Source organism: Mustela erminea, chromosome 9, assembly GCF_009829155.1.
Source record: "Mustela erminea isolate mMusErm1 chromosome 9, mMusErm1.Pri, whole genome shotgun sequence".
Taxonomy (NCBI): domain Eukaryota; kingdom Metazoa; phylum Chordata; class Mammalia; order Carnivora; family Mustelidae; genus Mustela; species Mustela erminea.
This window is the reverse complement of record NC_045622.1, coordinates 72,263,931-72,280,291: the sequence shown is the minus strand read 5'-3', so window position 1 is coordinate 72,280,291 and position 16,361 is coordinate 72,263,931. Positions and strand designations below refer to the sequence as shown.

The 16,361-nt window shown below is 38.6% G+C and overlaps 1 protein-coding gene across 1 annotated transcript in view; it reads right to left on the bottom strand.

The window, feature by feature from the left end:
- GTF2H1 (general transcription factor IIH subunit 1) overlaps positions 1-16,361 on the bottom strand; it is a 39,727-nt gene that overhangs the window by 17,124 nt on the left and 6,242 nt on the right. Inside the window, exons 2-9 of the mRNA XM_032356791.1 lie at positions 13,412-13,584; positions 10,255-10,447; positions 9,389-9,551; positions 8,155-8,248; positions 6,134-6,283; positions 5,928-6,007; positions 256-383; positions 61-148 (exon numbers count right to left, since the gene is read on the bottom strand). Of these exons, the coding sequence (XP_032212682.1) occupies positions 61-148; positions 256-383; positions 5,928-6,007; positions 6,134-6,283; positions 8,155-8,248; positions 9,389-9,551; positions 10,255-10,447; positions 13,412-13,565 (1,050 nt within the window). The 5' untranslated portion in view covers positions 13,566-13,584. The remainder of the gene's footprint in view (positions 1-60; positions 149-255; positions 384-5,927; positions 6,008-6,133; positions 6,284-8,154; positions 8,249-9,388; positions 9,552-10,254; positions 10,448-13,411; positions 13,585-16,361) is intronic.

Sequence of the window (16,361 nt, the reverse complement as noted above, 5' to 3'; positions counted from 1 at the left end):
AGCAGTTATACAGGCTGTCAGAAGAAACCTTAGCTCTAAACCTGAACTTTTTACCCGTACCCTTTTGACTGCTGGCTGGAAGCAATCTGCATCTCCAGAATTTCCATCGATGCTGCTGGGCTCACCATTTTGTTCATTTTGTGCTTCTCTTAAAACAAAGGGGGAAATGTTAAAAATCACAAGCAGAACAATGAGAAAATTCCATCTGGCTACCTTGAAAAGCCCAGTCATTGCACTTTTGCATGTATACTTAACTGTTTCCTGAGACCTGCTGCCAGGACCATGGCACTATGATGGTTAAACCTCTTGATGATGGCAGCATTACTATTCTCCTTTATGGACTTAGAATTAGAAGTAGATGGCATGGAAGAAATGCCATAGCCCTAAAAGAAACAATTTGGAAGATTAAAAATCAAAATAAAGTTCTGGTTTTCTTCTCCATTATGAGAGACACACTTAGCTGAAAATATTTTCTGGAGTATGGGACTGTATTAATTCTGAGCATTACTCAATTTTTACAGATAAACATTTTTAAAAGTTATGTACACAAAAAATACAATATTCTCCTTCTGGCATCAAAAAAAAATCTTAATCTAAAACAATGCATTTTGGGGCACCAGCATTTCAGGTCATGATCCCAGGGTCTTGGGAGTTGACCCCACATTGGGCTCCCTGCTCGCAAGGAATCTGCTTCTGAACCCTCTGCCTCTGCCCCCTGCTTGTGCTCTTTTTTCCTCTCTCAAATACATAAAATCTTAAAAACAAATTTAAACTGCGTATTTTTTTTAAAAAAGAGTTAAGTCATCTCTATACCCAATGTGGGGTTCAAACTTAACAACCCTGAGATTAAGAGTTGCATGTTCTACTGAATGCCCCAAATCGTAAAATTTTTTTAAAGAGTTTTGGATAGGGGCGCCTGGGTGGCTCAGTGGGTTAAGCCGCTGCCTTCGGCTCAGGTCATGATCTCAGGGTCCTGGGATCGAGTCCCACATCGGGCTCTCTGCTCAGCAGGGTGCCTGCTTCCTCCTCTCTCTCTGCCTGCCTTTCTGCCTACTTGTGATCTCTCTCTGTCAAATAAATAAAATCTTAAAAAAAAAAAAAAAAAAAAAAAAAAAAAAAAAAAAAAAAAAAAAAAAATAAAGAGTTTTGGATAGAGTTAGCGAAATATTAAATGAAGAAATAGAATACAGTGGAAAAAAAAGGCATGGACTCTGGAATCATATAAATAGGGATTCAAATTGTAGCTGTATAATTTTTCAAGTATTATTTAAGCAAAGACAGTAATTTTTCCAAGCTCTGTAAAATAACTCAAATGTATATATGTATTTTTAAATAACTCAAATATTTTCAAATATGTACTGAGTTTGTGCTAGGCCTTACAGACAGAAAGTTAATATTTTGTGTCAAAGGAGCCAGTTAGTAGGGTCCTGGGCTGTAAGCCAGTACATATAGTTAAGGCTTCTATGTGCTAAAAGAGAGGAACTAGCTAATCCCACTGGAAGAGAGCAGAGGTAGGTTCAAAAAAGCTTCAGGGAGCACCATAACTTGATCCAGACATGAAGACAATAACGTTTAAATAAATAACATTTCAGGGAGAGGAAACTGCTTAAATATAGGTGTAAAAACATCATAATGCATATTGTGTCACCAGGTTTTTCTGTACTGCAGTCACATCTGGAATGAAGAGTGGGTCAGGGATTGGTGAGACATAAGGCTACAACGGTTAAATGAATGATTATGAAAAGACTCACAGCATTCATCCATTTATCACATAATTACTGATGCCTTTTCTATGCCACGTGGAGGGGACAGGTCAGTAAATAAGAGGTACCCTCACAAAAGGTGAAGTCTCCTCACCTTATACTCTACTAAGAGAAGACTGCTTTTGAAAATGACAAATGGCATCAAGAAAATAAAGAAGGGGGGCATGATACAGCATCTGGATGGAGAGGACGAGCTACTTCACACAGTGGTTAGGGAAAGTCTCTCCTGAACCAGTCCAAACAGCTGTCTTAAAGATGGTAGAAGCTGGTTAGGGAGGGACGCCTGGGTGGCTCAGTTGGTTAAGCCGCTGCCTTTGGCTCAGGTCATGATCCCAGGGTCCTGGAATCAAGTCCCACATCAGGCTCCTTGCTCAGCAGGGAGCCTGTTTCTCTCTCTGCCTCTGCTTGCTTGTGCGTGCGTGCGCTCTCTCTCTCTCTGACAAATAAATAAATAAATAAAATTAAAAAGAAAAAAAGAAGCTGGTTAGGGAGAAGAGCAAGAAAGAGGAACAGCAAGTGCAAAGACCATGAGGTAGTAGAGAAAACTTGGAATGGACTTGAAAGAAGGTATCTAGAGCATAAAGGAGTGTAAGTGGCCGGTACTGAGGTAGAAGTAGGCAGAGGCCAAATCAAGAAGAGCCTTGTAGGAGTTTTAAATTCAATGAGAATCCACCAAAGAGTTTTACACAGAAAAGTATTATGATCTGATTTATAACTTTTACTGTTAGAGGAAAGTAACTACAGGGAACAAAAGTGGAAACAGGAGTCTCAATTAAGAAGCTAATGAAAGCAATCAAGACAAAAATGGCGGTAGCCTAATAACAGTGAGAGGATGTAAGTGCAGAGATGGACAGATGTAGACAAACTGGAGATGTATTATACAGGACTTGCTAATGAACTGAATGTTGGAGGTGAAGGAAGAGGAGGAATCAAGGAGGTTCCCAGGTTTCCGCTTGAGCAACTTAGTCCATGGTAATTTTTTTTTTTTTTAAGATTTTATTTATTTTAGAGAGAGACAAAATGTGAGCATGGGTGCATGTGCGTAAGTGGCAGGGGCTGGGGTCAGGCAGAGGGAGGAGAAGCAGATTCCCCACAGAGCAGGGAGTCCAACGTGGGGCTTTAGTCCAGGACCCCGAGATCATGACCTGAGCCAGAGGCAGACACTTAAACGACTGAACCACTAAGGAGTTCTGATGGTAATGTTTTTGTGTGTGTGTAACACAGAGAAGACCCAGGAACAAAAAGGTTTAAGAGAGGAATAGAAGGCTCCATTTTACATCTATGCTGAGGTGTCTGTGAAGTACCTAAGTGAAGATTGCAAGTAAGCAAGTGGATGTATAATTTTGGAATTCTGGGGTCAGAGAGACAGGGTTACCTGGATTCATCATTACATATTAGTATTTAAAGCAATGGAATGAAGACAATGTATTCAGAACATGGACCAAAGTCTTATCAAGGGAGAATTACAACACCTAGAGGATAGCAGAGGAAAAAGAGGCACCAAAGGAAAAACCGAATCACCTAACATTTCTATTACGGGGATTGGTTATGTAAATGTTTACATTTCCATAAAAGGGAATACCAGGCACTAAAAAACATAAATGACAGTAACACCTATTATTTGCTGAGCACTCACTGTGTAACAAACACACTCTTCTCTTGTAGCAATCCTATAAAGTCAACACATTCTTCGTATGGGATTTTTTCAATTGAGGTACAATTGACATATTAACACTGTATAAGTTAAAAGTATTAACTTGGGGTGCCTGGGTGGCTCAGTGGGTTAAGCCTCTGCCTTGGGCTCAGGTCACGATCCCAGGGTCATGGGATTGAGCCCCACATCAGGCACTACGCTCAGCAGGGAACCCATCTACAGGGAGCCTGTTTGGGGCCCCCCCCACCCTCTGCCTACTTGTGATTATCTCTCTCTCTGTCAAATAAATAAATAAAATCTTAAAAAAAAAAAAAAAAAAGGAAAAAAGGTATTAACTTGCTATTTATATATTGTAATAGAACTACCCTAAAGCTGACATCTATCATGTCATGTAATTATCATTTCATGTTTTGTGGAGAGACAACTAAGATGTGGCAACTCTGAAGTTTATAATACAGCACTGTTAACTATATGCTATGCATTATATCTCTAGAACTTATCTACCTTGCTAGTGGCAAGTTGGTACCCATAACGAACATCTCCTCAATTTTCCTACCCCCTGCTAAGGTCAGTACTATTAACCTCATTTTTATAAGAAAACTGGGCTTAAAAATGTTAAAAAAAAAAAAAAAAGGGAGCATCTAAGCCAGGTAGTTTGGTTTTATAGTTTATCTACTTAACGACTATGATTTAGCTGGAACTGATAGTAATAACAGGCAAAGTGAAGAACAAAATCACACATAAATATGTGTAATATATAATTTTTTTTAAAGATTTTATTTATTTATTTGACAGACAGATTACAAGTAGGCAGAGAGGCAGACAGAGAGAGAGGGGGAAGCAGGCTCCTCGCTGAGCAGAGAGCCAGATGGGGGGCTTGATCCCAGGACCCTGAGATCATGACCCGAGCCGAAGGCAAAGGCTTAACCCTCTGAGCCACCCAGGCACCCCAATATATAATTTTTTTAAAGTTAAAAAATTTATTTGAGTAATCTACACCCAAAGTGGGGCTCGATCTCGATCCCACGATCAAGAGTCTCAAACTCTTCCAACTAAGCCAGGCACCCCAATATACCATCATTTTCATTTTTATTTTTAAAAAGGACTAATGGTGTGCCTGGGTGGCTCAGTCAGTTAAGTGTCTGCCTTGCTCAGTTCATGATCCCAGGGAGCTGGGATCAAGTCCTGCAACAGGCTCCCTGCTCAGTGGGAAGTCTGCTTCTCTCTCTGCCTGCTTGTAATCTCTGCTCTCTTTTTCAAATAAACAAACAAAATCTTAAAAAAAAAAAAAAGGCACTAAAATCTTTTCCCCATATTAAGCTATACCTCTAAGCTTCACAAAGCTTCATTTTTTTTCAGGATGATTTAGGAAGGCCATGTTTTAATATGTTGAAATTCACCAAGGAAGTGCCTGAATGTGGAGAATTACCAAGAAAACTCAATTTCATTAAGGAAACGACTCATTTTGGCACCAAGGATTATTTTCCGCTAGAGACTGTAGGTCAAAAGTTTAACATTGGTTTCCTTACCTTGTGAGTACCATACACTACAATAAAGGAAAAAGTTTAGAAAAAGAAGACAGGAAGGTTTAAGCATGTGTATATGGCCAGCAGAAGAGGAGCCAAAAGAAAGGTAAGAAAACGAAAATCTGAGTGTGAAGAGATTAACTGAGGAAGGCAGGCTCCTAGTTTTTAAGTAGGCACAGGGATGGAACTTGCCTCAATCAAAAGGGATCCCATCTTTCCCCATGACTGGATACATTTGTATGTCTACGGTCAAGATGCAGAGGTAGGTGGTACATACTTCGTGGTCTACCTGTTGAAACTTAATGGAACTAGTGTGCAGCCAAGGGTCACAGGTGTGCTCAAGGGTTAAGGGTCATGGGTGTGCTCAGTGGGCTACAGAAAAATGATTATCTTTCCTTGGCCTACTGATATTTATCCACATTTCTTTAGATTAACACCAGAGAATAAAGCTGGACTCACAAGTATGTTAAGCCCTCACATTACCTAGATATGTATCCATGGGGGAAAAATTCTTTTAAAAAAGTTTGAGCAATTCATACAGGGATTTCAATTTTTCAAGGCAATTTTAACAGTAAACAGTGCTACTGACAAGCACTTCTAATAAAGACTGTTTTCTCTCATAAGTTCTTTTTAATTAAAATTTGTTTTTTTGTGGGATGTCTGGGTGGCTTGGCTGGTTAAGTATCTGATTTTGGTTCAGGTCGTGATCTCAGGGTCCTCAGATGGAGCCCTGCATCAGGCTCTGTGCTTTAACAGGGAGGCTGCTTGTCCTTCTCCCTCTTCTTCTGCCCCTCCCCCAACTCATGCTCTCTCTGCCTCTCACTCAAATAAATAAAACCTTAAGAAATATTTATGTTTTCTGTTTTTAATAGGCTCTATGCCCAGCATGGGGCTCAAACTCACAAACCCTAGATCAAAAGTCGCATGCTCTACCAACTGAGCCAGCCAGGCACCCCTCTCAGAAATTCTTTTAATACCACTTACCTCATCTAATGATTTATCTTCCAAAGCTGTCAAATCAAGTAATGGGTTTTTTACTCCTAATGAAACCATTGTTTTTAACCCTAGAAAATGAATGAAATAAAAAGTTGGTCAAGTCCGACCTATTTTAGGAGTAAAAAATTCACTAACAACATTATGACTAGAGAGCAGCAAATTAAATTTAATGTGTGTCAGGGATGAACAGTTACCTTTTTCATCTATTTTGGCACATTCTGCAAAGAGGTCCTTTGACCCTGTATTCAGCCGGTCCCTGTGAAAATAGTGGGACTGAAAGAAACGTGTCCAAAATTCCTTTTCTGTCATGTTGTGGGGAACATTTTCGGCATATTTCATTTTTACTGTAGAAAAAAACCAAAATAGTAACATACGGCATTTCCACTTCTTAAAATCTCTCAAATTAATTGAAATATATGGGACGCCTGGGTGGCTCAGTTGGTTAAGCAGCTGCCTTCGGTTCAGGTCATGATCCCAGCGTCCTGGGATCGAGTCCCACATCGGGCTCCTTGCTCCACAGGGAGCCTGCTTCTCCCTCTGACTCTGCCTTCCACTCTGTCTGCCTGTGCTTGCTCTCGCTCTCTCTCTCTCTGACAAATAAATAAATAAAATCTTTAAAAAAAAAAAATTAATTGAAATATAGACTAACAGCAAGAACTAGATTAAACTGCTCAACTTCATATACTGTATATAATAATCCTACTGTAAATAAAATATGTAACTTGAGAGATTAGGTGTATACTACCTTTATGAATTTTAACAAATTACAAACAAAACCTTATCTTGCTCCAAGAGAATTAAAAGTTTCAAAGTTTTAGCAGAAATACCAAGAATCAATACCCAACAGACTATCAGTTCAGCACATTCCAGAAGCTCACAGTCTAATCAGCAAAGAAGTTAAGAGAATGAGTCTCTTGAGCCAGAGAGCCCGAATTTAAAATTCTAGGCCTGCCACTTATCATCTGTATGATCTTGTGCAAATTACATAATCTCTCTGTATTTTTATTTCCTCTTCTGTCATGTGAAGGTTAGTAAGAGCACCCACTTCATAGGGTTATTTGTAATGACTTAATGAGTTAATATAAAGATCTTAGAATGGTGTCTGATATGTAATAAATACTATATAATTATTACTATCAGAAAAATATGAAAATAATTACAATTTAGTAACTTTTTGAAGCAGACACAAGTTCCTACAGAAGCAAAGGGGAGGCTTGTACCTGCCCAAAGAAGTCAGGATTTTACAGAGATGGCAGTGGGGCAAATACTTAAGCCCTAAGTTTCTCGATATATATTTCCAAAGAACTAACAGAGATCAGGAGTGAGGAAGTGTGGAGAGAAAACTGTTTAGTCAGCAGAATAACTGAAGTGGTGACTCTCAACCTTGGCTGCATAGCATAAATGAATAAGGCTGGGATCAAGTCATTTATCCTTTTAGGATGGTTTCTGCAAGGGTTAGGATTGGTGTGTTAGAAAGGTCACTCTGGAGGCAGCCTGAAGGATGATCTGAATTACAGCAGGAGAAACTCATTTATTTATTTATTTAAAGATTTTATTTATTTATTTGACAGAGATCACACGTAGACAGAGAGGCAGGCAGAGAAAGAGAGGGAAGCAGGTTCACTGCTGAGCAGAGAGCCTGATGCAGGACTCGATCCCAGGACCCTGAGATCATGACCTAAGCCGAAGGCAGCAGCTTAACCCACTGAGCCACCCAGGCGCCCGAGAAAGTCATTTATTGATGCCTCTGGACCAGATCATTTTGTGCAGGTATACTAAAGGGTAAATAAAGTTTAAGAGCCGCTGATGGAAGAATGGGAAAGTCATCATACCAATATAACTGATGACAGCACATCATATACTGACCCATTAGTAACTACCATATGTATTCACGTATCTTATTGCACTTCATCAGGAATAAAAGGTAAAGCTTTTTGTTTTTCACTGATGTATTACTGAATTCATCCAAAGAAATATTTCTTTCTTTCTTTTTAAAGATTTTATTCATTTATTTGACAGACAGAGATCACAAGTAGGCGGAGAGGCAGGCAGAGAGAGAGGAGGAAGCAGGCTCCCTGCTGAGCAGAGAGCCTGACGAGGGACTTGATCGCAGGACCCTGAGATCATGACCTAAGCCGAAGGTAGAGGCTTAACCCACTGAGCCACCCAGGTGCCCAAAATATTTCAACTATATGGAAAAATGGATTCTTTTTACCTGCTGGATAGGTCCTAAATATGGACTCAATGATATCAGAAGTTAAATTGTATCTCAGACCATTGCATCCATCCGTTTGGGGCCGGACATCAGCCTAAAATAAAGACCACACATATATGTTCATTAGAATAATGAGGGAAGATGTGTAAGCTCATAATAGACACTGGACAAAGGTGGCAAAACAGACTTTCTGAATAAACTAGAGACAGAAATTGAGGAACTTAACTGTTGGCACTGGGAGAGGGTTCAAAGAAACCTGGCTTGGTTTCGCACAATATTACTGATGTGTAAAATCTGCTTCCTTGAAAATTCAACATGGTCAAACAGGTATTTTTAAGTGTGGCCAAAGGCAGACAGCTAGTGGAGCTTTACCATAAAACTTGCAGTTACCAAAACAACTATAAACCTTGGTTACTAAATCAATTATTATCTGACTGGTTTCTTTAGGAAAGGGCTTATTAATTCAATTCAGTACTAAGCAACCAGGAAGATACTAAATATATAACTGGTACTCAAGTTTTTGTTAAATGCATAAATACTGCTTTGGTTCCACCAGGGTATAAACTAAATGAATGCTACTTTCTAATTCTACAGGTAAGGTATTCCCAATTTTTCACTAAAATACATTTTATAAATCTTATTTCTTCTGTAATACATTTAACTCTGCATTACAAATACAGCAATTGTAAAGACACTTATCAGAAAGTTCTAAATTTAAAAGAATTAGGGGAAACAAGTATTAGTCCAGTTGCTAAAAGATTCTCTTTAATTAAAGTCCATTTAATTTCCAGCATGTTAGGGTGAAGTCCCCAAACCAAAAAAGTACAGCTAGCAAAAAGTATTTAAAAAATACTGCATTTATATGTATTTTTAAATTTTTATTCATTTATTTGAGAGAGAGAGAATGAGAGAGAGCACAAGCAGGGGAATAGTAGACGGAGAGGGAGAAGCAGACTTCCTGCCAAGCAGTGAGCCCAAGGTGAGACTCCATCCCAGGATCCTGAGATTATGACCTGAGCTGAAGGTAGCCACTTAACTGACTAAGCCACCCAAGGGTCCCAATATTGCATATATTTTTAAAATACTTTAGAAGAATACCATAGATAGCAAAGTAGCCACTGATTTACTTTAAGGAAATGCTAAGTTTTACAAAAGAAATGGCATTGTTAACACATATACCAGGATTTTCTTTTCTTTTTTCTTTTCCCTTCAGAAATCTGGAAGGGTAACATACCAGAAATGCTGCAGAAATGCCAACATCTTGCTTATGATTGGATGTAGAACTCTCTGCTGCATTCACATTTAAACGATTGGCCCAGAATTCCTCAGCACTGATCACTTGACTCACAACAAGGTCTTTATAAAGCTGAAACAAAACAGGATCTTCTTGCAGCATTCTGGTGATAGAATATATTGAATATATTGAACTTCTAGAATAAAACGCTATTTATGTAACACTTTAAAAAGACCTTAAGAACATGAAACCCCGAGACACTCAACCTTCATTTTATGAGGCTAGAACAGCAGAGGTCATTTAGTTAATTTGTTAGTAATTAAAACAAAAAACATTTTTGGAGGAACAAATGAAGATAAATGGAAGTCTGAAGAAGCAAAGACTAAACTCTTTGAGAGTAGAAATTTGGTGTTATTCATCTATCTAATGACAGCAAGATCACCAGATATTTGCCCGTACTGTATTCTTTCACAAAAGAAGGTAAAAGGGGAGAGACGAGGTATGGTTGAGATTTTCCGGCTACCAATTTCTCATGAATAAGCACTTGGAGACTTCAGCATGGATGGCCTGCAAGATACTGGCGATGGAATCATTTGTCTTATCAGAAACTCATTATTTTATATGCATTTTCAACTTTTTTACAATGTGATTTCTCTCAGGTTTCTCATTCACAAACACACTTCTAATGGTTTCATGTCATCTTTGTGACAGAGAACTGGGAGAAGGAATGAAAGGACCTTATCACCTTTGAGTCTCAGTTGTGTTCCCTGTCAGATGTTAGCCTTGAGGCAGTTAAATTACTTAATGCAGCACAAGGGATAAGAAATAACAAGCTGTTACATGTCTTTATTCTTTTCCCCCTTCACCTGTTTTTCTCTTCCAGCTCTTTATTTGCTTTCCTCTTGAATTTGGGCAGCAGCTGCTGAAGAAGGTCTTTTACTGCATCTCGCTCTTTCACGGCTGTGCTTTCATTGGAAAAATGGAAGTTAGTTGTGTCCCCTGCATGCAACACCAGCTGAAGCTGAATTTTAGCTTTTCCTTCTGGACTGATTTTCTGGCCTAAAAAGAACCATGAGATAAATTAGATGAGGATACCCACACTGGAAACTGTCCTACAATACGCTACTTCTCCTCCCCAAAAGATTCAGAATTCCTTTGGGCTTCAGCTGCCCTGTTCCAATCTTAATGCTTTTGCAGAAATACCCTCTTCTCAAATAATCCCATATAATCAGAGCACAGTTTAACAACTGCCCTGCTAACACTCAGCTTCCTTCTTCAGTATCCTCTTTGTGTGGCACTTTTCACCCACTGCCTCCACCTCAAGATACTATAGGGCTTTTGTTTCCATTCAACCGGGGCAGATCTCTAAATAGCCAACTCGGAGTCCTGAACCCACCCTGAACATCTGACACCAAAAAACATTATCATTAATAAAAATGATCTGTCATAATTCAAAAAACTCCAAAACACACCCCTGTCTTCCTCACTGCCAAGAAGAATACATAATTTTATATTTGAGAGATGTGGTGTCACCACTTCAACCAAGTGATGAAACTTAGTCTCATCCAAAGTGGGTGTCACAACCTCACACTATGGGCTTTCTGAGGGGATAGAACAGTAAGTAAACACCACCACCCACGTGTTGTTCTTGCTGTGAGGGTTTAATCTGAGTACAATCAAGCCTGTAGACGTGATTTTCAGATTCTGAGAAATACAGGCCTACACAAATAAATTAAAGAAAACCTTGAGACAAGCAAACAATCAGAACATATGTGACAAGCCTATAAAGACTGAAGAGACTACAACTCCCTCTGTGAAGAGTGGTTAAAAAAAAAATCAATACTACAGAAAACATTGGGACAACTAGGGAAATGTAGCAGTGTTCTGGATATTCTATGATTAAAAATTCTTGGTGTGAAAATATTACCGAGCAAAGTGTATGCACATGGAATCTTAAGTGGGACATACCGTATAGGTATGCACTGTGCCATTCTTAAAATTTTTCTTTAACTTTGAAACTTTTCATAATAAGCTGAGGTTGGGAATGTCAAAATACACCAACATAATGGAGAAATTGTACTTCTGAACTAGTGGGCCTCATGGCAATAGTAGAGCTTGTCTCTGTCAGAGGAAGAGAGAGAGATAGAGGGGCTTGGTCCCATGAAATCAGGGACTCTTGGAAGTGTGAAACAAGCTCCCTAGAGCTCACAACCCAAACCACCTATCTCCTAAACAAACTTTTTCAATAAAGATGCAGCTTCCAGACCAAGAGTTTGAATAAAATATCTTAAAACCAAAACCAGCAATACAGGGCAATTTACACTGTCAGCCAGCCTACTCCGGTGTTCTATTCTGTTTCTCCAAAACTACCACCCCTTTCTAGGCATCTTTTCTCAGTCATTGCTTTATCCTTCCACCATCTTAGACTTTGCCTCTGAAAGGCGTACTTCTGAAATGGCTTTTTTTGTTTGTTTGTTTAAGATTTTATTTATTTGAAAGAGAAAAAGAGAGAACACATGTAGGGGGAGCAGCAGGCAGAGGGAGAGGGAGCAGCAGACTTCCTGCCAAGCAGGGAAACCAGTGTGGGGCTTGATCCCAGGACCCAGGATCAAGATCTGAGCTGAAGGCAGCTTAACTGACTGAGCCACCCGGGTGCCCCCTTAAGTTTTTTAATTAGGTTACTTAACTGCTGATTTTCACCTCAGTAATTTACTACTGGTAACTTTCAGTGGATTCTTTCAGAAATGGGTATTATTTCAAATATTCAACTTAAAACAAAAACTGATCTGGGGCAGATGTAGATTTGGGTCTGTGCTCTCATTCTCAATAACAGAAAAATTGTTGAGAAATAGGAAAAGTATATATTCTTTATTGTATGTTGTGGGTATCACAATGAGTGTGTGTTTTGCAGAGCTACAGGATCTGCTTCCTGTTTAAGAGAAATGCTAATAGAGGCAGTTCCTAATTTATGAGTTTCTTCTGGTACAAATTTTAGTTTGTAAGAATACTAGGAGGAACTTGGTGAGGCACTTTTCCACAGAATTTTGAAAGGAGGTAGTATTACCAGAATAGTGGACAAAACACCAGCTAGCTTAGGCAGTACCTAACTATGATGAATTTTAAACAGTATTTCCTTTTGAAAGTTAAAAATCTAAGTCGTTTCAGTGGAGACAGGAGAAAATCTTGGTCATTTCCAGCAGCAAGTAGAGGTAAGTTCTTAGGGTCACTGTTCACACACAAAGAACATTTATAAATTGAGCCCTTGAATGTGTAAGGTTGACTATTTTTTGAGGTGTCATGTTCCTTGAAATCTACACAGGATTTTATCTAGGGGAAGAATTTTATATCCAGGAAAATAAATGAATTTGCATTAATTGTTATAGTTCAGATACCACAATTTGCTAAGGATACTCTCTGAATATCTCCTATCTATGTCCAATAAAAAAATGAGTTAAAAAAAAAAAAAGTGAGTCTATCTCCTCAACAGATAGTGGCCACATAACCAAAGATTAATTAGACAACTTGCTTAAATGATACAATTTTATTAAAGGGCAATCTGCCATAATCCATCATTTTAACGCATTTAAATGCATGAACCATCCGAACCAGTAAATCTACCTCACAATATACCTCACACATACAACTTCACAAAGATATTAGCCCACAGAACTTACTGCAGTACTGCTTGCATTAAAAGAATCGTGGAAACATCCTAACAGTCCTTCAACAGAAAATTAATGAAATATATGACTATATATCCATTTAGTGGGCTATTATGCAACTCCTAAAGGAAGGTTCATGTGGGGATCTTTACATGACATAGATTTACATACATGAAACTATACAAACTCCATTATTAATCACAGGTTACAGAATAACATATATTCAGGGAACCCACTTTATATTTCCTTCAATATGTTTTTTTGGGAAACTATAATAAAAAACCCCACAAAGACAGTATGAGCAATCTTTTTATAAAATGACTAACAAATCTTCCATCAGACTTTAGTATAGCTGACTTACATTTAATATCTGCATACATATGGCTGATTGTAAATCTATCTTTGCCTTCAGGTGCCCAAGCGATTCTTTCTGCCATGAGGTATAAAGCTCCATCCTGCTTCTTCTGACGCACCTTCTTCACAATCAGCAAAACTTCTTCAGATGAAGTTGCCATGATGCCTAGAAAGTGCTAACTGAGACAAAAGATTTCACATCTCAATTAAGATTAGATCTGTTGACTTCTGGAGTCCTTTCCAAATCTAAACCTAAACTAATAATGAGGAGGAAAAAAGTCCCTGATTGAAAGTTAAAGATAAAGTTGTATGGCATTATTCATTAAAATCAAATTTAACCACTGATATCACAGGTGTGAATTTACACAACACAGTTTATGACACTTGGAAGTTCTTAAACCATTTCTACATATTCTATTCAGACTATTTTCTACTTTACTTTTAGTTCCCCCATAATATTCCTAAGTTTTAAATGTATGATTTGAATACAGGTATGCTGGTCTTTTATCTAATCTATATCTAGAATTAGAACCCTACTGAACTTTAGTTCAATTTTGTTTCAGTTCAAACAACTAAGTGCCATAGGGTTTGTGTGATCTTCCCAGAACCACTCTCAGAGCTGACAGCACACCCACATTTCCTGATTCCTGGTCTAAGTTTCTTCCTGCGTGCTTTAAAACAAAATTTTTAACCCTTAACATTTCATATGCTATTTCACCCATCTTTTAACAAGCAAATGTCTTCAACTATTCTCCAGGCTTGGGCTGAAAATTCACTTGTATATAGCTAATTCATTACCTAGGAAACAGCTTTTAGTCTCCCTACCTCTACCCTTCCTTCCCAGTCCTGGGAATCTTAAAGATTCAACCCAAATCCTAGCGGCTTGGGTGTAGCTATCTGGAATATGAGGCTGGAAAGGAATGTAAGGCTGTATCGGCTTAACAGGAAAGAAGTCATGATCGATGGCAATGTCTCTCATGGGCTGGGATGGGGAAAGTGATAGTACAAATGCCCCATATATGTCATTTCTGGTGAAGTTATGACTTTAAGTTTTAATTTCCAAAGAAATAATTTAAAGTTACTTCTTCAGGGATAGCTTAAAATACAATTTTAGAGAAATTAACGTATCTAGGTCTAAAAATTAAATTTGCCATGAGCAAACAAGTGAAACTTTAAAGAAACCCTTGTCCTGGAAGTTAAAACAATTAGAAACAATGAAATACTGAATCTGCTATTAGTTATTCAAGTAATTGAGGAACACTTCTATTGGGACATAGTGGGAAAGGAAGCATCAGGAAGAGTAGCAGGCTTTAAAAAAAAAAAAGGAAAAAAAAATAACGGAAATCATCGATTCTTCCATTACCTCTTAGGATCAATGAAAAATATGACGGGAATAAAAACACTTTAATTGTGGTTGACACATGATATTACATTAGTTTCACACATACGTATAATATAGTAATCTGGAAAGTTATGCCCACAACTGTAGCTACAATCAAAAAATTCACTCAAGCAGTAATTTAGAAATAAAAAATAAAAGTGAAAAGTGAAATCTTAATTTCTCTGAAGTTAATTTTCTGAATTTTGAGTAGCCAATTACCAGGCTACTCTACCTGAAAAATAGGAAGAAAAAAGGGTCAATGTGAATACTTATCATTCAATAAATTTGTTCTGATCCAACAAGTTTAGGGTTATCCAAAGATGAATGTGTGACAATAATGATTTCTGTGTGTTTTTTTTTTTTTTAAGATTTAATTTATTTACTTGACAGAGATCACAAGTAGGCAGAGAGGCAGGCAGAGAGAGGAGGAAGCACACTCTCGAGCAGAGAGCCCGACGTGGGGCTCGATCCCAGGACCCTGAGATCATGACCCGAGCTGAAGGCAGAGGCTTAACCCACTGAGCCACCCAGGTATCCCATGATTTTTGCTTTTAAAGAGCTTCCAGTTAGTGAGTAAGATATGTACCAATGTATACAAATTAGAATGTGTGAAGTTCCTAAAGGGAGATAAAAAAAAAAGTGTTCTGAATTAGGACTCAGAGGCCATTTCCTCATAGAGGAGGTTTTGCCAAAGGTTTGTCATAGATTTTTTTTTTTTTAAAGATTTTTTATTTATCTGACAGAGATCACAAGTAGGCAGAGGGGCAGGCAGAGAGAGAGGAGGAAGCAGGCTCCCTGCAGAGCAGAGAGCCCGATGTGGGGCTCGATCCCAGGACCCTGGGATCATGACCTGAGCCGAAGGCAGAGGCTTAACCCACTGAGCCACCCAGGTGCCCCTGTCATAGATTTTTTTTTTAGTGCGATTAAAAAATTCAGGTATAAAGATACAAATGGGGGCACGTGGGTGGCTCAGTGGGTTAAAGCCTCTGCCTTCGGCTCAGGTCATGATCCCAGGGTCCTGGGATCGAGCCCCACATCGGGCTCTCTGCTCTGCAGGGAGCCTGCTTCCTCCTCTCTCTCTGCCTACTTGTGACCTCTATCAAATAAAAAATAGAATCTTTAAAAAAGAAGAAAAAAAAAAGATACAAATGTAGTGATCCAAAGGGGCACGTGCACCCAAATGTTTATAGCAGCAATGTCCACAACAGTCAAACTACGGAAAGAACCTAGATGTCCATCAACAGATGAACGGATAAAGAAGATGTGGTATACATAAACATACACACACAAACACACACACACACAGGAATACTATGCAGCCATCAAAAGAAATGAAATCTTGCCATTTGGAACAACGTGGATGGAACTAGAGGGTATTATGCTGAGCAAAATAAGTCAGTCAGAGAAAGACAATTATCATATAATCTCACTGATATGAGGAAGTTGAGAGGCAACTTCAGGAGTTTGGGAGGTAGGAAAGGAATAAATGAAACAAGATGGGATCGGGAGGGAGACAAACCATAAGAGACTCTTAATCTCACAAAACAAACTGAGGGTTGCCGGGGGGGGGAGGCGG